Source organism: Falco rusticolus, chromosome 12 (assembly GCF_015220075.1).
Source record: "Falco rusticolus isolate bFalRus1 chromosome 12, bFalRus1.pri, whole genome shotgun sequence".
Classification (NCBI taxonomy): domain Eukaryota; kingdom Metazoa; phylum Chordata; class Aves; order Falconiformes; family Falconidae; genus Falco; species Falco rusticolus.
Window position 1 is genome coordinate 8568302 of NC_051198.1, and position 27962 is coordinate 8596263.

A 27962-nucleotide genomic window follows, 5' to 3' on the forward strand; every position below is an offset into this window, starting at 1 on the left:
CAAACGTGGGGAAAACCTGCCAATGCAACGCACCAGTGCCCTAGCACTTGCGAGCCACCTCCCCGCTGCGGCGTGCACAGCGGATGCTTTTAGCGCCAGTGATGCAGGGTGCCTGGCTGCCGTTTCCACTGCAAACCTGTGGGACTCTGTGATTCCTCTTGCTTCCCCGTGGGTGGGGGCTCTGGGTCCCAGGCCTCTGCTGCGCCTTCGCTGTGCTGTCCCATTGCCCTTAAAGCGTTCCTGGGCAGTCTGCGCTTTGCACCCCTTGTGGGGCATGCTATCGGTGTGACAGGGGTTGACTGCTTGTAGCCATAAAAAAAAAAAGAAGGGGAAGGAGGCGTACTCATCCGGGATGCTGACAGAGCCGAATGACGAGTTTCAAATCAACCTTGTTTTTGCAGGAGATCTCTGTAAAACGTGAGTGAAGCCTTGTGGTATTTTCAGAAAACCCAGCCAGTGAAATTGGCTGGCATAATGAGGCTGAGAAAGGCTGGTCTTGTCAGTATGCAGCAGCCTTCCCTTAATGATTTTTTATTAAGCATCCTGTCTTTGCTATGCAAATGTCGGTAAAGAACACCACGTTGCTACATGCGATGTGCATCAGAGCTCCGTAATCAGGAGCGGATACTTTTCTTATTATTCATTGCATACATCCAGGAAGCCATTACAGTATCTGTTCTGCATATGGATGATGAATAATTTACAAATAATTCATCAAAATCCTAACAGGTGTATTGACATTATATTGACTCAGAAAAGGATCATACGGCCTGGCTGGAAGTAGCACAGTGATTGATTTGGGGCTTTTTTCCCCCTCCCCTCTCCCCTCTTCCCTTAATTTCCAAATCTCCCATTCAGGTTTGAGGTTTCCCCTGTCACCCACATCAAATGACTTGTAATCTGCAGTTGATACCAGAACATAAAGCGAGGTTAAAGAAAGAAAAAAGGTCTTAATATAAATGCCTTCATTAAAATTCATTGCAGAACAAATACTAAATACTAGTCTTAAAAATGTACGTGCTGAAGTAACCCTTTTATATTTCGCCCAGGTAGGACCAATTACACCTGCCATAGTTTAGATGGTGTTTTTGACAGAGCTCACACTGAAACGAGTTTAAGCCTTCTATTTAAATTATTTTTTAGTAATTTTCAATTAAAACAAGTAAGATTGATTTTGTAAATGGATAGTACACGAGTGAACTAGTATGCGTAGCAGTATAGTAATGTTGCTTCTGAATCCCCTCTAGCAATTTTCAGTTCAAGGACACCCAGAGGCAACTTCCTCATCTCTGTAACTGAAGATGGATCCACATTCAGCCTGCAGCTCAGCCCCAAGCCTGCCGTGGACTTTGTCAGAAGCCTGTGGATGTTCAAAGGAGAGGGTCGAGACAACTTAGCCCAGCAAAACTCTCAACCAGCCTTTGGAGATACCTATATCTCTGCTTGTGTCCTACAGAGACAGAGGAGGGTCATCGAGCTCTTGAGCTGGGCACCTCAGTTGGGTGCCAAAGTCAAACTGGATGGATGTGAACCAAAGGGAAAATCTAGACCCAGAAGCTTGCATTTCTAGCGATGCTGCAGCCTTACCCTGGCAGGAGTGCTCCTCAGGGTTTCCGTGGTTAGGTAACCGCAGGTTAGGATGGCTGGCCTAAGAGACTTCTTTGCAGATTTAGGGCATAGTATTATCAATGCAATAAACGTCCCCTTTGGATTAGAAGTGGTTATTACTCAGCTTACCATGAATAGAATTTGATGACTGTCTCATTTTGTTTTCAGCTGAAATGAATAGTCAAGTTGAAAGTATAAACGATCCTACGGAAACAAAGCGAGAAGCTTAAGTAACAGGTAAGACTTTATGGCTATTTTTCCCCCTAGTTTTCCATTCTGTTTCTGTTTGAAAACTTGTTTTTAAAATGACCTTAATTAGAGGTAGAATTCAAACACATGCACGCACAAAAGGAAAATAGAATACAAAGGAAAATAAATTGGCTAATATGGCTGGTATTGCGGCAAAAAATGAAAATATCTGGTAGATTTGATTTGTCAAGGAAATATTATAGTAGCAGTCTGCAACCGTAATGGATTTAGACAGTGCACAGTCTTAGATCATCAGAAGGCAAGACAGCACTGAGATAAGGAACAGAAGAGTAACTGAGTGAACAAATTTTGGCATTGCTTAAGAAAATGACAGGCAATTTATACTGGCTGGAACCGAGCACGATTCTGTATGATCTGTATTCTGGGAACAACAGGTTCACATCACGAGAGGTTTATTGCCCTTGGCTCTCTGATGCCTAACATCTCTTGTAGCAAAACCACTGAAAAGCAGGGCAAAGCCAGCGAGCTGCCTTCTGGAGCTCTGCTGCCTGTTGGAGCTTTTTATGGCTTTATATGCTAAATGACAGTGCCATGGCAGGAGCATGCTATAGTGGCTGTTGCGGCAGAGTTTGTCATAGGCATGAACAGCCTCAGCCCCAGATAAAAATCAATCGTTTGGTAGGAAGATAGAAGTCCAAGGCTCATCCCCAATTACAAGATGCAGTTGCCATTTCTCTCTCAAAAGCAGATTTCAAGCATTACCGCACACTGCTTCCTTTGGCATGGGCTTATCATGAGGTGCCAACATCACACACAGCAAGATGCGTTGTTTGTGCTTGTAATGCGACTTCATGTAGCTCAAAACAAAATACAGCAGCCTTACAACAGCGGCAGCTGTATCACAGAGATTTAAAATACAAGGACTTATTACCGAGCGTAGCCTTTTGTCCTTGTCAGCATGTAGACGATGTGCTGCCATACCGCTGGAGCGAGAAATAGGCCTGATGGGGCCCCTGGTAAAAAGTACTGAAGCAAAACCAGAAGGCACCCTCACCATTAAAGTATGGCTCCCACAGCTCTTCCTTCCCCCTCCCCTAGCTTTGGGTTGTATGTTCTGTTCAACCAAGAAAGGAAGAGGAACTAATGAAATACTCACTGTTAAAAATACATAGAATTTGTAGAATCATTTAGGTTGGGAAAGACCTTTAAGGTCATCAGGTCCACCCCTATACCCTTCCTCAGTTAAAAAAAAAAAAAAATGTATCTGGTGTTATTACTGCTTTCATACAGCCCGTAGGAAGTCTGTTTCACACTGCATTTTCCCATGGAAATGAGTAACTCTGAAAATTTTGGGCTGGAGTCATTTTTGCTTTACGAAGGCAAAGCTCACAGGAATAATACAATTGGCAACCAATTAATAAATCTTTTACGTTCCACTGCAAGATCTGGCTCTGCCAGCACCTTTTTGAAGAAAAGGGGCCTGAGCTGGGGTGCACCAAGTCTTGCCCAGCATTTAAATGGCATGTACAGGATTAGAAGCAGGCATTGAGTCCTTTGCAAGTCTCTATCAAAGTCGTCCTGACTCTGTTGCCGCTGTTTAAATGGGGAGGAGCAGGTCCCTGGGGAGGACTGATCAGCCTGTTAAACTTCAGAGGGTCTCACTAGGGTCTTTAAGAGCCAAGGAGATCCCTTTGCTTACTGTGTTTGGTATTTCAATGTGTTGTTTTTAACATATGTTCTGTGGTCTCGCACCAAAGCACCCACTGGAGCTGGAGGTCTCTGATACCACGCTAGGTAGCACGGTGCTACAGAAAGCCAAGAAATCCTAATGAGCACAGTCAATTTGCTATAGAGATAATAGTGGCTGTTATATATAAACTGTGTGACACATATACGTGCTGCTCGTGTGACAGAAAGAGAAACTGTAGGCATCTGTGCTAGAAAGATGAGATCTGGTTTCTGTACAGACATTTGAAATTTTGCCTTTTTTTTTTTTTTCCCTTCCCTTTTCTCTCCCCTGCTGCGCTGAAGGAAGGATGCAGGAGAGGAGAGACCCGAGGAAACCCAACGGGCAGGCGCTGACATCATACGGCATCATTCTTGGCAGAAAAGAGCATGCAGAGATGCTCCGTGGGTTGGGAGGGAGGGCAGCTTTGGGGAAATGACTCTTTGCTTTAATTTCTCTTTGTTCTTCATTGCATTTTGTTCTGTAAGCCTGTTGGAAAGACACATAACTTCCCAATTCTAAACATGTTTTGCAATGACCCCTGCAATTACAGCAGTTTCTTCTGAACTGTGAGTCCCTGTCTTATCTTGGGTCTCTCTTCCTCCTGCACTATACCACCAGTAGCCTGTTTCCAGGCCCACCCCTTTTCTACCATCTTTACCATCTTTTCCAGTTACAGTACTGTCTGCAGGCAACCTGTGGGAGCCAGTTTATTCTCCTCCCCCCGCTCCATTTTTGTTTTTTATTATTTAGAACTTCCCTAGGATATAAACAGACATTTTCTTCAAGAACATGAACTGCCACAAAGGATTATAATTCTGCACACACTGATAAACGACCTCCCTCCTTGTGCTAGGGATTTGAAAGACTAGACGCTCCAAAATATCAGAAATATTGATAGAGACAGCCCTGCATGTTGCCCACCGCCAGGCTTGTCCATCAGCAGCTCCTGCCGGCACCGGCCAGCAGGTTGCCATGTCCAAACCCTGGCTGCTAGAAGAGGCGCTGGACAGATTCCCTTGAGTCCACGCTGGAAGCAGAGTTTGCACGTTAATTCCATCATCCCAGTGCCTCTGGATCACCCATAGCCCTGCCCTTCGCCTTTCTTTCTGGCATGGGAAAGCTAAACCATGACCAGCCTGTGCTGTGCTATGTCCCTCTGTGGGTCCGACATGCAAATAACACGTGGCCTCCAACTGCCGGCAGCCCAGATCAGTCCTGCTCTTTTCGGGTTAGCTCCACGCACCTCAGCATCGGTGCTGGAAGTATGACCTTAGGGTGTGGGTAGGCAACAGCGATTTCCTCGATCCTGCAAGTGACAAAGGATAACAGGCACTCTGCAATCAAGACATCTTTAAATACGGCTCCCGGCTTTAACAACTTCACGCCGTACCTTGTGTGAGCCCTCATTATATTTTCTACTGCATATGCATGATTTCTTTTTTTTAATTTTTTTTAAAAAAAGCAATTAACAGTTATTTGGATAAGAATGTCTCACCATATGTCAATTGTTCTGCCAGCAAATGCTGCACTGAAATTTTTAGAAAAGGAACAAAAGGGTTTCACATACATTTCCCAACCGTGCTGTAACCGAAACTGATAGACAATACACTCAATGGAAGAGCACGCAACCCGTGTCCAGGGTGTGATGTGCTACAAACTGTTTTAAAATGCTGCTGATTATAATTTGATCATTTTAAGTAACGTAATTGATTCTGTTCTCCCCCCACAAATATGCATGAATCCAAAATAGGTATTCACTTGCCGGCCAAAAATGAAAAAAAAAAAAAAAGTATATAAAAAAAAAAACAAACCAAGGTTAGACATATCTCTATCCTCCTGTGATCTGGGTTTATCCCAGCTAGAGTAGGTTTGGTTATGGTTATCAATCGTCTGCTGGTGTAACAGCAAGTCACACGTGGCCCTGCACACTGGCTATGGCAGTTGATGTCTGCTGTCAGCTGCAGGTTAAGTCGAAAGGGTGTCAGGTCAGCCAAGGACAAGAAAAGAAAACAAGAAAAGCCGCAGATTTCAGTCAGAGAGTACGGCCCCTAGAAAGGCAGCCCCCCATCTCCCTGTGTGTGGCTCTAGCACGTTTGCTTGTGGTGGGATCAGGAGAGTATTTCCATGTGCCAGCTCCCGTGGCGTTTTAACCCAGGTGACACTAGCGCTAGAGAAGGTCTCGAGGCGCTTCTTTGTACCTGTTTGTCTTGGAGATTGGTGGTTGCATAACTCTGAATTGGATCAGCTGTGGAAGGAGTAAGTGAGCTGATGTAAGCCTGTGAATTGGGTTTCTAATATTGCTAATTTTACCTAGTTTTGCTAGATACCACTCCTTTGGCCCTTGTTCTCCCCAGGGCACCCTCAAAGGGACTCCTTGTTCTCATTGAGGTGTTGCTGCTGCTTTTCTTTCCCATCCCCGTGGTCATGCTTGACAGAACATGTCTTTTGGGATATGGATTCGCCCCCTCCCCCCCTTCCCCTTGTTTCCAGCCGATTGCGGTTTTGCAGTGGGAGGCCTTGCAGGTAGTACCTCTACATGGTGCACATCCCATATGTTTCCGAATGTTCTCTGTACCGGGTGATTTTGATTGAAACAGCTTGTTCATAATAGGTGGGGCAGGAGTGGATAAATACCTCGGAAGGGAAGTAAATGCACTGGGTGTCTCTCCTTTCAATCGCCTTTTTGTGTGGTCCCTGTGAAAAGACCAGGATTGACGGGCTCGCTCTACCTAGGTAAGTGAGGGAACCGGCCCCAGCGGGCTGGGAATGAACTTGGTGAGCTCGACTTTGAGCTGTGCAAAACGTTGAGGAGATCCAAGGTGGCCAGGTCCCCATCCAGGGTGAACTGAGCTCCGCAGAGCTGCGATAACTGGTCAATGGAGTATCCAGTCCCCTGAATCTAGCTCTGCTCTTGGGCAGCATGAACAGACCTGTAGGCTGCCATTAGCCATGTTATCAGATGTCCCTCTTGCTGTTGCCAGCCTCGGGTTTAGTGAGGGAGCCGAAGGGAGAGCCCCACAGGAGGCTGCCTGCTGAGGTGTGATGGTTCAGCAAGGAGACAAAGACTCCCTAAACTCCTTGTGAGACTGACTGATAGCTTAAAAAAAAAATTAACTGCAATGATGCATCATGTTAGACACTGTCTAACCCCTGACAGTAATTTCGTTGCACTTTTCATTTAATCTTGGTCCTTGAACAGCAGTGAGTCTTTGAATCCATGAACCATTAGCCTAAGGATGCACCAGCAAAGTATGAAGCCCAGGTGGGAAACATAAAGGAAGAAAATGCAGGAGTTAAGTCCTTAGAGGACAATTTGCAGCTGCATCTGTATCTCTTTCTTCAGGTGAGTTTTGGTTTGTTGGGGTTTTTCACTAGTCATAAAGTGAGTGTAGTTTGGCAGCGTGAGTTCCTCAGCTGAGTTCATAGTTGAGGCTGGACCCATGCCCCTCGATGCAGTCTCCACCACTCTTGCTGGAGATGCAGAAGTGAAGGGAGCTGGTTTTGTAGAAGACCAAGCATCAGAGCAAGAATCACTCCACAGGGATTTATGTCAAGGATTTTTGGTTTAAACCTGAAATGTGTTTGTGGTAGGTGGCGTAAAGGAATAGCAGCCTTTTGGTGCTGATGTTCGCATACAAAGTATCAGGCTCTGCTTGATCATTGTTTCTCCTGTGTCTGAAAGAGCTCATCCCTACCATTAAGCACGATATTCCTCAGGCTGGTGGCTGCTCTGATGATGAATGGGTTTCCCTCCATACAGACATCCAAAGGGGATGTTTGAGACATAGTCTGTAATAATGGGTCACACGTTCACTGCAGCTAATTGTCAATCTTTCTATAAAGCACTGAGAAAGCCTCTCTGTGAATTAACACTGTTCTGCTTTAGGCACTTGAATAAAAATATTTTAAAAAAAAAAAAAAAAAAAAAAGGACTTTTCACTATATGCAGTGCATGCTGGCTTTGCTTTTAAAATTACAAACTTAACAGAGTATGTGGATCTATTTTCTTGGGAATAGGGGTTTTTATCATATGATTCATCCAGGATTTGCCTTACCCTGACATTTGTGATATAAAGGAAAGTTTAAAAAAAAAAATCTAAAAAAAGGTAATTTTCTCAATCCAAAACTATGTTTTTACTTCAATGCAAAGAAATGTAGACTGTTGCTTCCAAATTGTCTTCTAATAGATGGTCTAGCAGCTATACTGGTTAATACATGCCTCTTCTGTTACTCTGTCATTTACATGCTGAATTTGTCTCAAGAGTCTGTCATTTTTCCTTTTCTCTGTGCCATGCGTTGGAAAACTTAAAGAACCGATGCCTTCATACTACGATGTTTGTTAAAGCGAAATGTTAATAAAGCTTGTCCCGTAGATGAGGCGATGCCACTCGTGTTTGTTCCCTCCTGATCGTGCAGCGGCCGTTTCGGTTGTCAATGAGGCACATTTCAGTTTGGACAGGCATCGTCACCAGCATGGGCAGGCAGCTCTTCACTTAAATTTATTGTTCGCTTGATGGCAGAGTCTTGTGAGAAATGGATACCTCAGAGACATTTTTTGATGGCGCCACCGAAGGGTAAGAACAATGTCTTTGCAGCTCAGAGGCGAAAAGGTGACACTCAGTTGTCCCATCGCTGCACCAGAGATGTTATGAAACCTGTCCCAGCAGTTGTACCAGTGCTAAATCCCTGGCATCTATCAAAGGATACTCCCTTATATACACAATCCACAGGTATGCAGTGTATACTGGATGTTATCTGTCCTTTCTGCTGTCGCTTATTTCAAGACTGAATGGGTGGAAGATATTTCAAAGGTCAGGAAGATGGCTTTTTCCTTGCCATGGCACTGGTATAGGTGAAAACACATGTACCAAACCTGCCTTACTCTTCTTGGCCAACGACTTAGTGATAACCTGAGGTAGCGGGCTCTGTATGTGTGTGTTCAAAGCTCTCCAACAGATGCGTTTCCTCTCTGTGTGACCTTTCCTTGCCCGCAGCCCTTCGCTGAATGGAAGAGGACAAGGCACAGGAGACGTGGCAGTGGGGAATGCCTGCCTTTTTGCTGGATGCAGGACCCAGCTGTCATGTTTGAACTCAGTAGCAGCGAGCTAACCTGAGAGAAAGAAATGCCAGCAATAGCTGTAACACAGCTTCTTGTTGGGTTCAGTTCATCAAGAACCCTGTTTTCACTGTATCTCAAGGACTGTACAGCCTAGGAGGAGGTGCCCACTTCACCCATGCTGTAGCCCAGGGGTCCTCAAACTTTTTAAACAGGGGGCCGGCGTGCGGATGAAGTGGCAGGCAGTCATCTTGGTTTCCCTCCCCCAGCCCCCAGCGGGGCGGGGGGGGGGGGGTGTCTGTAAATACCAGGGAGCTGGATTGAGGATCTTGGGGGGGCCGTATCTGGCCCACGGGCTGTAGTTTGAGGACCCCTGCAGTGTAGCCTGTTTCTGCTGCAAGGGAGCATTTTTGTCTTCAGCAGGTGTATATGTTTAAAAGGAGAAAAAAAATTAATCTCTCATCTAGGTCCCACCCTTTTTGAATAGCACAAGGTCAGGAGGAAAACCTCCATGGTTTTCAAGGGTGAAGATGGGCATGCGTGTGAAGCTGCTCAGACCCTTGCAGGGATGCGTGTTTGTCCAGATGATGTGGATTAGGCAAAGAGCAGGTAAATCTGCTAGGATGCAATGAGTGATAAATTCTCCTTAATTATACTGCTGCTGCTGCTGGCCAGACTGACATCTCCTCTTCCAGATCTTGTTTGGAAAAGTGTGAATTTGTGCCTGGGGAAGTTTTGCTGAGCTGGTAACAGCAAAGGTCACTGTAGAAACAGAGGCCCAGTTACCACATTTTCTGCTCAGCTTCTCAGAGAGATTCTCCTGGAGGAGTCGGGCTGCCTTTCAGGGTTTCCATGCAAACTGCCGCTCCTCCGTGGGCTGTGTGCACGCTTTAAATTGGTTTTGATTCTTCACCGCACAGAAGCTTCCAAAGGGGTCTTTATGACCTTGATCTATCTCATAAGGTGAAAACTGTGCTTTGGGATTGTAATTAGCCTTGGGGTTTGGTGTTGGTCTTTTTTTTTTTTTTTTCCCCTCCCTGAAATAAAAGTGTCAGGAGATATTTAAATACCCTAATTTCTCGTTCCATTAGAATTATCGGCAACCCCGTAAAGTAAGTGGCAAATCACTGTTAATTCTTTCGGAATTCACTGATAAAACATTTATCGTAATGAATTCCTGTAGAAAAAAAAAAAAGAAAAAGAAAAAGGAGCCGTGGTGAGACAACAGTCGGTGGAGGAGGAACTCGGGGAGGCTGCTCCATCTGGTGGTGGCAGCTCGGGGCTGGTCGCTTTTGGGGCACTGTGGGTGCATGAGCCGGGTGAGGGGTCCCCTCCAGTTCAAACCTACCGAGCATCCCCCCGCTGCGGCAGCAGAGCACCCGCCTGTGTGCGTGGCTGGTGTTGGAAAGCAGGGTTAGCATTTGCGTTTGCCACCGAGCATTTACACACCGACACTGCAGGGTGGCGAAAGGCTCTGAATCCAGCTGGTCGGCTGTGCGGGAGGTCCTCATCTCAACCACTCCAACAGCCTTTTGGAGAGAGCGGTGCAGGACTCTTGGGGTGCCAGGTACGTGTGCTTAAGGAGATTGTGGGGCCATTGTGAGATTGCAGGGGGAGTGGTGCCCCCATCAACCTAAATGCTCTTGTGGTATGCGTTGTATAGCCCATTGCAATGTGTCTGGACACATCTCACCTAGAAACAAAAGCACCGATAAACAAGATCACGATGAAGTTTGGTTTTCAGCAGAAAGAAATGGTGCTCAGCAGAGGAAAGTTGAGAAAATCCCCCTCTGTGCCTTAGAAATAGTGTTTAGGCAATGCAAGCTCCTACAGGAAAAGGCAAGGAAGACAAGCTGAGCGAGAACAACCTTGCTGTCACAAAGTAGCAAGAACGGAGCAGGCTTTTATTAATATTTTTCAGCACAAGCCTGTGAAGCAGTGCCACCACTGCTGCTGGGTTTTGCAGAGTCCAAGGAGCTGGTTGGGTCTGTGCCGTGTACTTCCAACTCCTACTCATTTCACACCAGCTTCTGAGCACCTGCTTGCTAGAAGCATCCTTCTGGATGGGAAATGTAAGCCTAAACTTGAATTTTTAATATTTTTTTTTTATATATCTGTCCCCACCCCCATTCCCCAGCAGGCCAGGAAACCAGTTTTGAAATACAAGTGGAGATGGAACGATGGAGGACAGAAAGATCTAATCACAAGACAGCTGAAATGAGCATCAAAGACCCACAAACCGAAAAGCAATGCCAGGGACATCCTGAAACTAAAACTCCCTTCTCTGTCCTGGAAGAGGTGTCACCTCCACACCAGGGTGGGGGATGTTTATTGTTGCAGAAGAAAGGGAAAGGAGACAAGGAGACTCCTCCTGCTTTCTTCTTTATGTATATACATCTATGTATAAAAAAAAGACACAATTCATCTGATATACATGATTTATATCAGTATATAGTAGTATATACTCTAATCAGAATGTGAGGTGTAGTTGTATGTACGATATACACTACATAATACGTGATGGGATATATATTCTTTCCTATATATCAGATGATGTGTAAATATATTTTGGATGTTATAGTGTATATTATTATGTACTATACCTAATTCAATCAGATAAAACTGCATACTCTAAAGAAAATATGTTCTAGTTCAAACTCATTTTTATACATTCTGTAAACACTACAGGTAAAAGCTGTGATATCAAGTAAATATAAAATACTTCATATATAAATACTATGTAAGCTATACCCTATGTGTACCATGTAGTATGGAGATGATGTATACCAGCAATCTACTACAAATACTATGTTATAGACCACATATTATAGATAACGTATATCCTATGTACTGTTTAATAGTCAATTTGATATGTAACAACATCTATCCTATAACATAAATGGCATTTTATGTAGTATATATGTAACTTAGGTGCTATGTCTGTACAGGACAGTTTATATTATACAGTACATAATCTCTAGCCTGAAATATTCTGATATATATACACTATTCATACATATAAATCATATTGTTATCATACTATGTAGTAATTATACCATCATACTGCGTTGTCTGTATAATAGATGTCATTAGCAAGATAGATACAATACATTGCATAATGTAATATAAGATATAATAAATTATTTGTAAACTATCAAATCTTATAGTATGCATACTATGTAGTTGTAAACATGTTGATACATTATTCAGTAATTATGTAATTGTCTTATATGCAATACGGTCTACACACACACTATAAACAGGCATGTATATTATGTGGATGTATTTATGTAGTATATCCATTTAAGATACATGTATTTTTTTATTTTATTATGTAGCATCTATCATCTCTTGAAGAATGTTTCTATATATATGCAACCACATGTATACTATAGAATATGCAATGTATGCTAGGTAGTACTGAAGAAATTTATCTAAGAACAGTACTTGCTAGCCGATACATAGTACAGCTTATTTGTACTATATAACATAGCATACATAAGAGGATATAATCTGTGGTTTATACACTATATGCATGCAGCATAAATGATAAATGCTATACATATAGAATACATATATGGAGTCTGTAATAAATACATACAGCATATACTGGACAGAGCTGAGCTAAACCCCCCACTTTGAGAGGGCAGGGAAAGAGATTTCCTTGATCTTGCCCTCTAAGAATATCCCTTCTGTTATCCTCCAGATCTGGCTCACACTTGAGGGGTGGAACAAATGGACTTTGGGGTGGGTTTTTTTGTTTGTTTGTTTTTTTAGGGAATGGCACTCTTCCTTATGGGTAGCAGGAGGGCTATGTATCCACCCTCATCTTTTCTTCACCCTCCATTAGGACCTTATTTTTACAGTCTTCAACACCTATCTAAACATTAGGCCCAGATCTCATTGTATGGTCATACAGTTCATTATGACTTATTGCCATCATGAATTACACCCATAGCAAAAGGGTTCTTATACTGGGAGTCATAACCACAGTGCTGGCCCTCAGTATTTCTCTTCTGTGGACAGTGCTCCAGAGATCATAGCACACTGTTGCATCAGTCTCTTCTGATGATGCAGACACCCCACATGGTGGCCTGGAAATCCATTTTGTTTGGATATGCTGTTTATTTTCTGACCTTGACTGCTCTCTGGGAGATGAGCCACTTGAACACTGAACCAGTACTTTACTTTAGCAACAAGGATTTTCATGTTGTTATGATTACTTCATCAGTACCACTCAAGAAATACTTAACAGCACAAAATAAAACACTAGCATTCTGAAGCAACTAATTCTACCCCTCTACAGCATCACCAATGTGACAGATGCCCCTGCTGAACACATTCAGCTACTGATACGCGTCTCCAGTCCAGAACTGCTCAGTTCTCCTGTACTGCTGAAAACCACAATGAAGATGTTCCCTTCCAGAAAGGGCATATTCTCATGATATTTGTTAGTAGTTTCCAATAAACAGGAAAACTCTCAGAAGCATCACATTCTACATAATCACCTTTTACAGAATCAACAATAAGAAAAATCCCTGCTCCTATGCTGTCATGGAGGTTTGAGGAATGCATTCATGCCCCTCTGTCAGGAGGCGAGAGCCCTGGACCCCATCAGATCGCTCCTGTGCCAGGAGCAGCCCAGATCTGAAATCCCAGGGTTTGGATGTAGTGCCTTTTCTCTCTCCCTGGTCCCTCTGAAAAATTTCCTTACATCCATCTCAGAATTTCCAAAGTCAGACAATGCATCAACTGCCCAACAATTAACTTCTTGTAGAATCATTTAAGTTGGAAAAGACCTTTAAGATCAACTCCGACCATTAACTCAAAACTGCCAGGCCCGCCACTAAACCATGTCCCTAAGCACTGCATCTATGTATTATTCTTTTTTTATATTAAACACCTCTAGGGATGGCAATTTCACCACCTCCCTGGGCAGCCTGTTCCAATGCTTGGCCATCCTTTCAATGAAGAAATTCTTCCTAATACCCAGTTTAAATCTCCCCTGGTGAAATTTGAAGCCATTTCCTCTTGTCCTGGGGCTATTTATCTGGAGAAGCTCCACCTTCCTGTAGATGAGCACCATATTGGCTACCCTCCACTCTTGTGGGACTTCCCTGGTTAGCCCAGACTGTCAACAAACAATGGAGAGTGGCTTGGCAATCTGCTCTGCCAGCTCCCTCAGTACCCCCAGGTGGATCCCATCCAGCCCCAGAGACTTGTCATGTCCAAACAGAGCAGCAGGTCGCTGACCATTTCCTGCTGGACCATGGGCACTTCATTCTGCTCCTCATCCCTGCCTTCCAGCTCAGTACTACAAATACTTCCTACTTCCACACACACACAAAAAAAAAAACACTCCAAAACCAAAAGAAGTCCAACCATCTGTCGCAAGAACATTTTCCTTCTCCCATATGGGTTGCAGGCCCTGTTTGCTGGATGCACTGATGCTTCTGATGAATCATGACATCCCTTTCCATCCACCCATACACATGACACAGCAGGCTGAGACAGCTCTTTATAACTACTCTGTAAAAAGAGAAAGGATCCTACAAATAATCCAGGATTCGTTTAACACCAACGCAGAGGAGAGCTATGGGCTGTGCAGCAAGTCAGTGGTCTAAGGGGAGGGGGGGCGGGGGGGAGAAACCACCTTACAAACAGGACAGTTCTTTGCGCTAAACAGAGTGGAAGTGAGGCTCTGCCGCTGGGTTTCAGCATCCTCTCCGCAAAGCACTTGCAGAAGTCAGAAGCAACAACAACAACAAAATCTACCCCTGAATTGGTGCTTGCCACCTGCACAGGCCCCACTGGAACAAGGAGAGCAATCTTTTACTGTGGCCAAGAGCTGCTCCGGTTCATTCCTGCACTGAAGCACCTGCTGCAAAAAGTAGCAGCAGCACAGCCCGTGCTGGCAGGCACGTGCCCTGTACCAGGCACCCTGCGCCAGGGGCTGGGCTGTGTGACAAGAGCCAGGTACAACAGATCCCCATGCTGCACGCTGTGCAGGGGCAGCGAGGCCACAAGGCTTTTGCAAGCAGCACAGGAGGCCTCTTGGCTGAGAGCGAGGAGGCAGAGGACTTTGGCCAAAGCAGCTCAGTTGTCACATTCCCCACGCTCAGAGGGAAGAACCGACCAGAGGCCACACAGCATCGTACAGCCCCACGCCACCGCCTACCTTGCGAACACATGCACGACAAACACCTCCGGCTGCCCACCACGGTAAAGTCCTTGCAATTCGCATCCGGCACACACCGGATTGAGTGTGCATGCACACGGGTGTGCCTGAGGGACCGCTCTTGACGAGCCACTCACTGCACTTGGTCCTTGCTGTCTAGACACCAAGGCTTGACTGAGCATGACACAGTCCAGCTGCTGCACTGCCAGATGCAGAAATAAGCTGCACAGTGCAGCAACCCTCCTACCCGGCAAGCTGTAGGCACGGCTGCTGCTGCCTACCTGGAAGAAACTTACTCCTCAGCCTCACATCGGCCCAGAGAAAAGCCAGCCCTATGGATCCTGGTGCTTTACCAGTCGCTCCCAGCCATGATGGGTTGCAGTGGCAAATCTCTCCTCCCTTGCCTCAAGTTGTAAACCCACCATCTCACCTCCGAGCACTGCTGGTGTGCATCTCACCGCAGTCTTTGTGGAGCCCCGGCCACCCCTGCAAGCACACTGCCCTGGCTCTAGCTGGGCAGCAGCTGAACTCCAGTTCCCAGCTGATGGTCTTTGCACCAAGACTTGAATAGTGTCTATCTAAGCTGAATAAAGCTATAAGGCATACTGGGTCATACTGGGTTTGCTGCTTTACATCTCTGGAAGAAGAGATCAGTGTCTGCTGCTGTGTGGTTGATTCGTACCATGATCTGGAGACAGAAAGCAAAGTTTTTAAAACACTGATAACAAGAAACTTTAGAGGGGCTTGTTTAGTTTTTTTTTTTTTGGGGGGGGGTTGTGTCCAGTCAAGCCTGCTGACAGATGTTAAAGATAGAGTTTAATTTTAAAACAAAATAATAAAAAAAATGCTCCAGTTCCCCCTGTTTTTACCCTGTCACACAGGGGCAAGAATGTCCAAACCTGAAATACTGAGAAAATTGTTTGGTAGAGCTGCACACTTGTTTCTTCCCCTGTTGCAAAGGTGGGGGTGGGGGTGGGGGGGGCTGGAGTGCTTCCTCTCCACCCCCTGCCCTGCATCATCTAATACACAGTTAGACTTGAGGAGAGCAAAAAAAATATTTTGGCTGGTGGGTGCCACAGCAGCCTTTTGAGCTGGAGCCAGCCACTAATCCCATCGCAGAGCCAAGGGCTCTGAAATGCAGCCCTTGCCCAACATTCAGGCCAAGGGCCCACCAGGAGGCTGAGGAATTGGAGTGGGAGGCAGATGAGGATGGCTGTGTGCCTGGGAAGGAGCAGGGACAGTGGAAACATGACAGCAGCAGACAAAGATGTCAATCCAGCCGTGGAGACCGCATGGCAGCCCCAGCAGCACAACCCCAAGAAAAAGCAGAGTGCTTTTCATTAGCTGCTAGCTGAAAAGATTTGGAGCTGTGAGCAATGAAAGTGCTCGTGCTGGTTTAGCTTCATTGTGGTTTGAGAAAACAGGACTGAGATAGATCGTTGCTTCCTTTCCTACAAGGAAAGTACCCAGCTTGCCAGCAATTTCTCCTACTGATTGAGACAACCTGCTAGACCCTCCCCGCCATGGCTGACCTCTTGTGTCAAGCAAGGGCAATGCCTAAGTGATATCATTTCTTCCTAAAGTTCTGACTTGCATTGCTGACCCCCTGGGAAAGGGCATCTCGGGTGACTCCGGCCTGCCCAGAAGAGGGAAGCCTCCTGTGCCCTTCCCACACAGCTGCAGTAGAGCTCTGCTGCTATTTTACCACCACTAGCCCTGAAACTACAGCCAAAGTTTTGGGAGAGCTGCATGTCTTTCACCAGCTTGTATTTGGCTATACCATTTCTACCCAAATGTGCTTAGCAGACCAACCAGCTGCATCAGTTCTGGCCCCATGGACCGAAAAAAAACAAACCAAAATAAAACAAACAAACGCCAAAAAAAACCCAAAAACAAAACAAACCAGCAACAACAACAAAAAAAAAAGCCCACACAGAGAAACAGACACAGTGGTGTCACAGGAAAACAGAAGTTCTCAGCATATCCCAAGGAGAGTCTGGAAGGGGTTGAAGGCAGCAAATGCCAGTTTTGGTCCAGAGTTGCTCCAGAGCAGACTTCTCACTCAAGCCCCCTATCTCCGAAGATCTGTTTGGGTGAGATAATGTCCCAAAGCCACCTGCAAATGCTGGGCTGCCTCAGTTATGCTTGGCTCCCGTGATCCTCTTTTCCTGTATCCCTTTACGTTCCTTATCTCTATATAAATAAAATATTGTGAAGGCATTTACCTTAAATCCTGCTAAGCTTGTCTGCACTGCTTCCATGAAGCAGTCAGTGCCACAGGCTTAGCATGCCTTGCCAGAAGATGGCTGATTTTTTTTTTTTCTCTTTTGGTTCTGTTTGCCAGCTTCCCTATTTGGTTGGATGTCCACACCTTGGGCCAAACTCCTAATTGTTGGTGGGAGACAATGACTTGAAAATGTCTGTTTCGTCCTTAAAGCCCATCTTATGGGCTGCAAGCATGATAGGAGACACAAAGAGAAGGAGAACCAAAACATAAATCACAGAAACAAACCCAGTGGCTGGAAATTACAGCCTAGATGTCAACCTTTGGACCCAGCACAGATCAACTGTGCTGTGCACAAGAGCGCTGTGGTCTGTCAAGCAAGGCTACCATGTGCCCTTTGATATAAAAAGCATTAAATGACAGGAATAGATGCAAAAAAATGTAATTAGTTAGCAAGAGAGGTGGAACTGGAGAATGGCTTGGCTAGTGGTCATTTTTCTTTCCCCTGGTACACAAAACACTCTCTTCCCTGGGTTTGAAGATGTAACCAAGCATTTGATCCTGTCTTTGCAGGGTCTGTCTGCCCCATGGCAGCCTTGGGGCTGGGCTTCTTCAGCTGGAACAGCTTCTCTTTTGATTACAGCATCAGCTTTACAGCTGTGACAAGCCACCCTTTTGTGAGGTCATAGTTTCTTTGAAACACAGCAACAATTTCTGGCCAGGTTTGCAGTGCCATCAGGGCTGCAGTAGTTCTCCTGGTCACTGCTACTGTCCTTTATTGGGGCAAGCAGCAAAGCACTGGGGACTGGAAGCGCTTGTGTCTTGGCTTGAACATATTCCCTACAGCTGAAGGTCACACCGTTAAAACCAGTTTCTCTTCAGTAAACTGAACTAAATGTTTGGCAGGCACTTTTACAAGAACACCATCAATGCAGTGTGAAAATTGCTCATGACTGAGAGGCAGGGGCAGATGGCCTCCAGCTGCACCAAGCCCAGTTTTGGACCTCTGGAAGAGCCAGGTTGCTCTGGACCATGCTTATCCTTGCTGGGAGGAAAGCTGGCTGCAGAGGTTGTCACTGGTGTACCCACCAGGCATGCAGGGCTCCTGCAAGCACCTCTCCCCACATCAGCCTGTGTGAGCTCACATAGAAATGGCCAGGTGCCTCCCATAGCTGCTCCACGCAGCCCCTTCTCTTCCCTACTTCTGCTCCTCCTTGTGCCAGCAACCCCCAGCCAACAGTTTTGCTAGGAAACAGTGAACCTTTCCATCCAACGCCCAGGCAGAGCAATAAATACACAGCTTAGGTGGCCAGGACCACAGCCTTCACACCTTCAAGTCACACACAGGTCAACTCTTGTTCTTTCCTCTCTTTCCCCATCTTTCAGAGAGAAGTTCAAAAGACATCCTTAGAGAAATCAAGTTTTTTAAGGAGTGGGTTGGGGACCCTTTAGACATCTCACTAAAAGTCTGACATGCATCTATAGACATGCAAAGGTGCAGAGACTCTCTGCACACACAGACACTTTCAATAGGCTTAATCAAAACAGTTTTCACATCCATAACCTTCTAAGAAGCAGCCAGTCACCACTTGCCTGCCAGGACATGATGTATGATCGCAGCTCCCATCCTAAATGCAGCTCCCACACCAGCTCCAGGTCTCCCAAAGCAGAAGTAGAGGTCCAGGTCCAGATCTGGGTCCTCTCTAGGAGAGGACACACCACCCCAGCTATGCTCCCACTGCAGTGGAGCATACTCTGATCTGACCCCACAGACCTCTTCAGGCCGCCCGCGGTGCAATGCACGCTGGTGCTGAATCACCCTCAGCTGTGGCCACTTGGCCTCACCCTGCCTTGCCAGGTGCTGCCTTGTCTGGGGGAACCACTTGCACCTGTGGGGCAACAGCTCTCCCAGAAAAACCACCGTGGGGGATGGTTTGGTGGTTGGTTTTCTTTCTTTGGGAGACGGCTCTTTCCTTTACAGCATTATCCAACAGCAGGCAGAAAAAATACTGCAAACACGTCCAAAAGTGAAGGCTGCAAGTGCATCTTGGGGGCTGAGAGCTCACAGGCTTCTCCACAAATGTCACATAGCTCCAGAAAGGACACGAAACCCTGCAGGAGCCCTGAGGAACCCCACCTGTAATAGGCTGCAATAAAAGGGGGCCCACAGGAGGATGGGGCTGGAAGGTTTGACCTGTAACCGCACAAGGGACAACTGAAACACACGTGAGGGATGTGTATGCTGGCACAGCTTTGGTGCAAACCCCAAAGTCCTGTCTTGCTGCCCCAAGGGCACCTAGTGCCTTGTCCCTGCTGCCTGGCAGCATGGCTGGGTCTGCAGTTACAGGGAGGTGACAGAGCTGCCATGATCCAAGGTGCGAGGGAGGAGGGAGGCAGGGCTGGCAGATGTGGATTTTGGTCTAGGCAGCTGCTATGTGGGCAGACGGGTGTACAGAGCTGAGAGTTCGGTTCATAATTACATGCAAGATCTCACTGATCCTTAAAGGCCTGTGGTGGCTTTTTTGTCTCTTGTAAGACAAAATAATCACTCCCCCCAAAAAACCCCACCTGTTTCCTGGTAAGTACATTGTTAGGAATATATCTAAAATAGATATTAAAAAAGCACATGCTTTCTTCCATAAAATTCCCTCTGAGGACTTGCAAAGCCAAGTGCAGTTGCAGAGTAGGAAGGGGAAAAAAGATACTAAAATAATTACAGTGGCTCTGATTAAGAGGAGATTTTTTAAAAGGCATACAGAGACAATCCTCTTGACTCCAACCTCTGTTAACAGAGTCCATCTGCCACCTAGTTCACCCACCCCAGCATGTGCGGGGGAGCTGTGGTGGCGATGCCACTGTAGGAGATTACTCGACCAGGGTGATAGGATGACTTTCTCCTCCCAAAGACAGACCTGATGTCCCCAGAGCATTGCTGGCTGCTCCTCCTGCTCCTTCCTCCCTCTCCCCCATGGTTTCCCAGTCTCACACTGAACACATTTACATATGTCTTTAGAATTAAAAACACTATTTATCCAAAAAGGAACAGTTTTAGTAAGAAACCCTTCTGTTACCTTCTGCAAAGAAATCCCAGATGCTTCGTTTCACGGATGCTGAAAGGACCTCCTTCCAGGTGGTTGGTTTCTTTTAATATTTGCTCAGTTTGTGCTGTAACTTCACTCAGACCACTGGCTCCATCAGACCTCTGTCCACAGGCAGCCTCGGGTGACCTGGGGTCACAGCAGGGCACATGTCCTGTGCATCACCCCCAGCCCAGGAGCATTTACCGGGCTTTGCTTTGGACCCCTTCCATTCACAACGGCTTCCGCCTGCAGCTAAACCTCCTCTGGTCCCCCTCCAGGAGATGGGCTGTGGCAGCCCAGCACATCAGAGAAGACAGGCATCCATCAAACCCATCCTTTGAATCAGATTTTGCTGCTGAGGGTGGGGGGACTTTGGTTGATGGGACAGAAGAGCATGTGGAGGACTTGGGCTCTTCAGGAAGTGAACCCAAAATCACTGACCCGGGCAGCAAGCAGCTCCTTATTCATAAGGACCATGGTATTGAAGGCTCTTTTGCTTCTCCCGTTAGGGCAAACACCGTATCCCATATGAAACCCTCTGTACGCTTCTCATGCATGTGTGTGTCTGAGGATTTCATACATCCAGCGGGGAACACCTGACCTTGAAGGGTGAGGGTGTGCAAGGAGCGGCACCGGCAGATTTTTCATGTCCCTGCATACATGTGCCAACTCTCAGGAGCAATGCAAGAGTTGATAGCTGATTTATTCCTGGCTCTTGACATGCTTTGAATTTATTTATTTTTTTAATGTCATGATTTTCAGTTAACCTTTTCATTTTTTCCAGGAGCACAGAAGGAGCTGGATGGGATTAAGAAGGGCTGTACCGCAGAAGAAACACGTTTTGGGCCAGTTTGCCATCTGACATTCTCTACAGCACCACAAAATTACCAGTACAGAGCTACATGGCTTTGCAAGACATACCCCAACCCCATTGCACCAGCCACATGCTTACATTTATCCCAGTTTTCCCAAATCCCAAATTTCTTCACCCCAAATTACCAACAGGCAGGCCCCCCTCTGCCCCAGGCGCCTTTTTTTGCTGCGTCTGAGTTGTGCAAGGGTGAGGTGGGTGGCACTGTGACAAAATATGTCTCTCTGAAAAAAAAATTAAAGAAACCCACCCCACAGGGAGTGGCACTGAGAGGGCAGTTTGGTGCCATGGGATGAAGCATCTGAGCCAGTGCTGGGCTTGTGTCATGCTGTGTATCCCTGCAGGTGCGAGTGTGTGCTGTCGCTGGTGGCCTGTGCCCTCGGAGAGGCTGAGTGCCCTTTTCCCCCCAACCCCGCCGGCCTGTTGAGGCCTGGCTTTGTGCTGTTTTAGAGTGAAAGAGCCTTGGGAGAAGAAAGGAGATGGAGGCGTGTGGTGGGAGGGGGTGCGGGGATAAAAAAGGCGCCTGGGGCAGAGGGGGGCCTGCCTGTTGGTAATTTGGGGTGAAGAAATTTGGGATTTGGGAAAACTGGGATAAATGTAAGCATGTGGCTGGTGCAATGGGGTTGGGGTATGTCTTGCAAAGCCATGTAGCTCTGTACTGGTAATTTTGTGGTGCCGTAGAGGATGTCAGATGGCAAACTGGCCCAAAACGTGTTTCATCATGCGTGGAGTCAGCTTTTACTCTGGTTCGCTCCTCATGCCTTCCCACATGTCCTCCGGGACGGGGCAGGGAAAAATTGGGTGGCTAGTTTTGTTAACATCAAACTTCATTACTGAAAGCAGCTGAGAGGAAGTATAGCTTAATTGTCTAATTTTCCTGGTAATTTGTCAAACAACTGGTTCCTCAGAATGCATCAGTCCCTTATTTCCTACCTCCAGCCCCTTGCGGTGGTACCCACCTGGGGGCTTGTTCCCCACCTGTGAGCCCACATCTCTTCAGCTCATCACCCATCCCCTGGTACCCAGGCTCACCTTCTGCACGCACTATTTTATTTAATTTTATTTACCTTAGCGGTGCAATCTTCATTAATTCCATGAACTGAGGAGGAATGCTCCAACCGCAATTATTTTTGTTGACATGAAGCACGAGGAAGATACAGACAGGTTAGTTTCTCCTTCGGAAGGTCTGTGTCATCGCATGCCCTCCACGTTTGTGAAAGCTCCTGGGGAGTTACATTAACACCAAAGAGGCTTTATACAGGAGATGCTGTGGCACACCACCAAGGAGACATTATACGGGAGATGCTGTGGCACAGTCAGACTCCATTTCCACCCAGCGTGGGATTGCATCTGCAGAAGGGAAAAAAAAGAAAATATTCTGGAGCTCATTTCTGAGAATTTTTCAGGCCAACTGATATGGAGATTGAGCCTTTTCCTGCAACACATGGTCCAACAGAACAGCTGCCTGCCCAACGTCAACAGGGAGAAGCCTCCCAGGTCACCGTGGGGGTGAGGATAGCTGGAGACCCATGGCACACGCCACTGGGAGGGGGTGGGGGGATAAACATTTTAACATTATTAAATACAATCAAGCTGCAGAGAACGTTCATTTGAAAACAATAAATGTGGATCTGGGGGAACCGTTATATTTGCACCAGAGTTGGGGAAGATGCCTCAGAAAGCACGCTGGAGATGCGATGGCGTGGCGGTACTTAACGCCGCTGCACCAAGGAGCTGTGCGCATGGCAGCCCCCGCGCTGCATCCTTCCTGCCTTATGTTGGCTGCCCTTTTGCTGTGCTGCATGATCTATCTCCTTGCCCCAGGGTAAGAAAAACCCATTTGTGCACTTTGGTGTTTCTGGAAGGGAAAGGAAACATTTTCAAACTGGGGAAATCCAGAGAATTTGCAGACATTTTCTGAGTCTGCAAAGCCTGCCCTCCAGTGTGCTATGCCAGTACTTATATATGCAATTAATTTACATAATAAAGTTTTAATAACAATGCCTGATGAGTGCTCAGGTGTGCTTCGCCCACGTGCAACTGGGGAGTCTGTGACTAAACATCCATTGCTAAGCAGCACAGGAATTAAACCAACTCCAGCAGGACTGAGTGCCGGCTCGGATCCTGCCTGGGCTCGGACCTGGGCACTGGGCTCAGAACCAGCTTTTTCCTCCTGTCACCACGGGCAAACCACCAAGACAGGGGACACCAGCACCCAGGAAGTGCCTCTGGAGGCAGAGACCAGTGGGCACCTGAGCTGCGGCAGGGATGGAGAGGGAACCTGGTCCCTCGCTTGGAGAGGGGATGGCATCCCTGAGGTCCTACCTCACCCTCCCACCCCAAGGGACCACTGTCCTTCAGGGCGCTGGGGGTATCTCTCATGGTGTCCAGTTGTATGCCGGGCTGCAGCTCATGGACCTATTACCCCAACATAAATAACCCTCAGAGCACAGGGATGAGGAAATGGAATATTCATCAATATCAAATAGACCAAGTAAAAATAAACAAACAAATGGGCATCTTACTTTTTTTTTTTTTTTTTTTTTTTAGGGTTTTTTCCACTTTAAAAAGTGATTTCACTATGGGTCAAATGAATTTTTGGTTCACTGAGAAACATAACATCTTTTGCAGCCGTTCACCATGACAAATGAAGTGGAGGTCTGCTTGGCGATTACCTTGCTAACTGACCACAGCACGAAGGCTGTGGCCGGGTGCCCTTCTCTGTCCCACCCTCCTCTCCTGCCTGAGGGTCTCAGCTACATCCTCACTTCCAAATTTCTGTTCCTCTCCCTTCATCTGCTTTCCTATAACTATGGGCAAACCAGAACCACCCTCTGGCCACGTTCTGCCTTGCAGCGAGCTGAACAGCTGCGCTGGTACCCAACCTGACACGAAATGCTCAGTGAAATAACCAAGTCATCTCTAATTAAGTGCAAGATGACTGTATTCATTTAAAGGTGCCACACTGATCAGAGCTAACGCTGTGCCAATCAATCACTCCAATTTAAACTTTCTGCCTCGCCGGGAATCGATACATGCAAATAAAACCGCTAGGGAATCCAGATGATTTAATTCTTACCAAAACCACCAGGATCAGAAAGATCTCGAGAGGAAAGCCAAGCACCAGCCCACCTGCGTGCTCTGGAGGGGCGTTTCATGGTGGTTTTACACCTTGTTGATGGCAGTTTGGGGAAGGCAAGCAGACCTAAAGGGGTGGGGGGGATGCAGAATTGAATTTCATTTGGCTTTGTATGATTTCCTCCAGCCTTGGCAGGAGCTGTGCCCTGGGAGTGGTGAAACCTGCTTGCGATGATCTCTGGAGGGACAGCCGGAGGGGGCTGGTCCTGCCGGTGGGCAATGCCTGCCAACCCCTGCCCTCGGGAAGGGCCGTGCTCTCTCCTCCCCATTGCCTGGCAGGCAGCATGTGATGGGAGAAATCGAACAGGCTGGTGGGTAACACGGGCAGAGGAGAGGGGTCATAGAGGGGAGGGGAGAGAGAGGGGAAAAAAGGTATGGAAAAGGACAATAGTACAAAAAAACCCTCTTAGAAAAGGCTGGCTTGAAGTACAAATCAGTCAGAAAAAAAGCTTTCACATCTTCACAGGATTTTCAAGCCAATATGTTGAAAGAAACGTTTGGAAGTCACCGCCGTCTCATCATCACCCATCTCCACTGCTCACCACTTTCAGGCTCGGTCTGGTAACCTGTGGGTGAAGGAATCCCATTTTGAAATGAGGAATGGTCTAATTGAATCTTTTTCTTCTCAGAGAACGATGGCAGCCCCTTTCTGACGGCAAGCCTCTCTCTTTGCTTACCTCAAAGATCATTCTGGTCTCCGAGAGACCACTGTTTCTCAGGACGACATCGCCACAATTAGACAGCCCCTAATTAGATCCCCTACAACCCAGACGCACATTTAAATACCTACAGGAGCCACTTGAAATCTCCAGCATGCTGCTGAGAGGTAATTGGACTGTTTCAAATTTTGACATGTCAGCAATTAAAACCAGACCAAAATGGGCAAAAAGCTTTTTGTCCTTTTCCTTCCTGCTTTCCCTTTTCCCTTCCCATGTCTCCTTGCAGGCACAGGTACAATCTGGGGAGAACTGGAAGCTTCAGCTTTGAGACCAAAGGCAGAAGACGTCAGCAGGCAGCTGGGGCTGCTTGCTTAGGCGTTTGCGGGCTGCTGCTGAGTGCTCCCAGGCAGGCTCCCGGTACAGCTCAGCCATGGATTACTGCCCTTTTCCAATTCTCTTTGGAGGAAATATGCCTTTGTGGGGGACTGGTGACACTGGGGGAGTTGCTGTGAGTGCTCACAGCCAGAGGATGGCTGGACAGACCCATCTGCTAGGAGGCGGTAAGGCTGTATTTAGGGCTTTTATATATATATATGTATGTATAGACACACCTATATATATAAAAAGGCTCCTTCAACCACCATTCAAATACCCTGTTTTGAACTGTTTCTCCAGGCAGCAGACTGGCAGCTAATTGCCAGGCATCAAGGTTAAACAGCCTTGTGACAGAAAAAAAAAAAATACTGCAAGAAGGTGTGTGAAAAGCCCATGGGATAGGCTGTCTCAGCATGCTTGGGTTGCTGCTGGAGGCATTTGATGCAGATTAAGCTCGTCTGGAGTGTTATTAAAGACTATAGGAGTGGACAAAGCCAAGGGTTATGGAGCTCATTTATCTTTGCATGGCTCCCTGGGTCCATTCATCAGCTGTGCTCTTGAAGACAGCGTCTCTGCGAATGCTCCTGCACTCAAGCAAGGCAAAGCTATATCCATCCTGGCACCCGAGCGAGATGACCGTCGGCCACACTGGGACGCACTGGTTGCCAGTAACTGTGAAAGGACAGGACCTATGGGCTCATCCACATGTTGATGAGGGTGTCTTTGCGATGAATTTTTAGGCACCTCCATCTCAGTGCGTCAGGAAAGCTCCGCTCAGGTATCTACACCCTCTCCATGCTGCCCGGCCCTCTGCTTTCAGCTCTCCAAGATAGGGACCATTCTGCCTGTCCCCTTGCTGCCATGGGGTATACGATAACCTGGTTAGGTGGGATGGCATCCAGAAAGTTTAAGTGTGGCCTCAGTGAAGCCTACGAGCTGGATTTCACTCTCCCACCATGTCAACTTTGGCCTCTCGGTTTCTACATCTAGGAGAGAGGCAGGCCTGCCCCTTTCTCTGACAGATGCATCTTTAAAATCAGACAACACTTAGGAAGGGCCAACAGTGTCAGTGTGCAGTCAGGATGGTCAGAGACACTGCATTGTCCTGATTCTGGATTTTATGGGGTTTAGATACCTGAAATGTGTTGAAGTTCTGGTTTGCGGCACATAAGTCTGCCCCTACCCCTGAAAGTACCTGTGGCAGCAGGGTCCTTTGCTCCTCCTTTGTGCCCATGTCTTCAGTCCCACACGATTAATTCATTAGCACATCTCCCTGCAGGGACAGCCCATGGCCTTGGCAGGCACAGATCCCTTTGGGCACCCACGGTGTGTGCTGGAGAGCCGGCTAATGGGAGAGGCCACGAGTCACCTTTTGCTCACTTCATGGCCCCAGGAGTGCCAGGGCCACTCAGGGCACAAGGCATATGCTCATCAATCACATTGCTGTAGGGCATCGCTTGGCATTTTATAGTGGCATTAAAACATCGTGGTACAAATGAAGCCCTAAGCGAGGGGTTAGGCTGGTTTTGAGATGTTGCCTCTGCAACGCTGGGAATGCTGACAGCCGGTGCAAGTGCCCGAGGTCCCGCAGAGCCTTGCGAGGATGCTGCCCAAAGCCAGCTCGCAGCGCCTCTCGCTGACCGCTGGAGTGCTGGAGTACGATGACCACGCTCCACTTATTTACTCTGTTCTCCTTTTACGTCCCCGTGAGAAAAATAAGTGTTTCAGCTGCAGATTAAGCTTTTATGTCAAGCTCTGCTCAAAGACAAATTCTGCTCAATTTTAGCCTGCAAAAACACTAAAGCATGTTCACTGAAGCAAACAGCATAAGCAAATGCAGAAATAAGGATGCATATGCATAAAACAAAGCAAAGACCAGAAAATAAGGCGATATTTCCTTCTTAGGGAATTACAGCGTTGACACAATCATTTTACTGATTTGAAATACTAAACAACCGAGTCACCCCTAATTAAGTGGAAAGCTGCAATATTCATCCAAAAGTGCTGTATCGATTATGGCATGCTCTGAAACCAATCAATCTTTCCATTTTAAGTACCGAGCCGTGAGTGAAGCAGCAGAGAGGGGCAACGCTCCCTGACAGCTATTGATAGCTTCACACCCTGTTTCAAACCCCTTTCAAACACCCAGTGACCAAAAAGGTGTTGATCCCATCATTCCAGTCCTCCATCACCACGTGCTCCTTCCAGTTTCCCCATCTCTCTTCCTGCCCTCTCGCTCCCTTTATTTTGGGAGATTTGCAGTGCACCCAATGCTAAATCAGCCTGAAATGTGGTAAGAAAACTCAAGTATGACTGCTGGGCTGTGTGTAGATGCTTGAATAGCACTTAAATGCGTTTTTCAGTATTGGGAGAAAAGTTACAGCTGTAAGCAGCAGATCAGCTCTCTAAAGGGGATTTATTTGTTTTTGTAAATTTTTTTGTGCAACGCGCACCTCCTCACCCCCAGCCCTCAAGCAGAGCAGGTCACAGAGCTTCCCTGGAGGACACCCCGGCTTATGGGCGTAGGATGGACTCTGAAGAAGGGTTGACCTTTCCAAATTTTGCTGATGTGGGCAGAGTCAGGGCTTTTCCTGGAACGAGAAGAGGACCATCTTGCTTGCTGATGGTGGCTCAGTCCTTGTTTTGTTTTGCCCATGACAAGCAAGTTGCCTTCAGGAAAACAAAGAAGAGTCTTTTAGACACACAAAAAAAAAAGAGTTTCCATTTCAATCTGTTGGGCCGTATTTTCTGGAGACCTGTGATTTCAGACTCGTTGTACCTCTCCAGACACACATGAATCTGCCCTGGCATGGGGAGAAACAGGCTGATGAGCC

General features: G+C 46.8%; 1 protein-coding gene across 2 annotated transcripts in view; it reads left to right on the forward strand.

The window, feature by feature from the left end:
* MACROD2 (mono-ADP ribosylhydrolase 2) overlaps positions 1–7924 on the forward strand; it is an 892536-nt gene extending 884612 nt beyond the window's left edge. For both annotated transcript variants that reach the window (XM_037406063.1, XM_037406064.1), the window contains exons 18-19: positions 1777–1845; positions 3850–7924. In XM_037406063.1, the coding sequence (XP_037261960.1) occupies positions 1777–1838 (62 nt within the window). In that variant the 3' untranslated portion in view covers positions 1839–1845; positions 3850–7924. The remainder of the gene's footprint in view (positions 1–1776; positions 1846–3849) is intronic.
* Positions 7925–27962: the final 20038 nt, after the last annotated feature.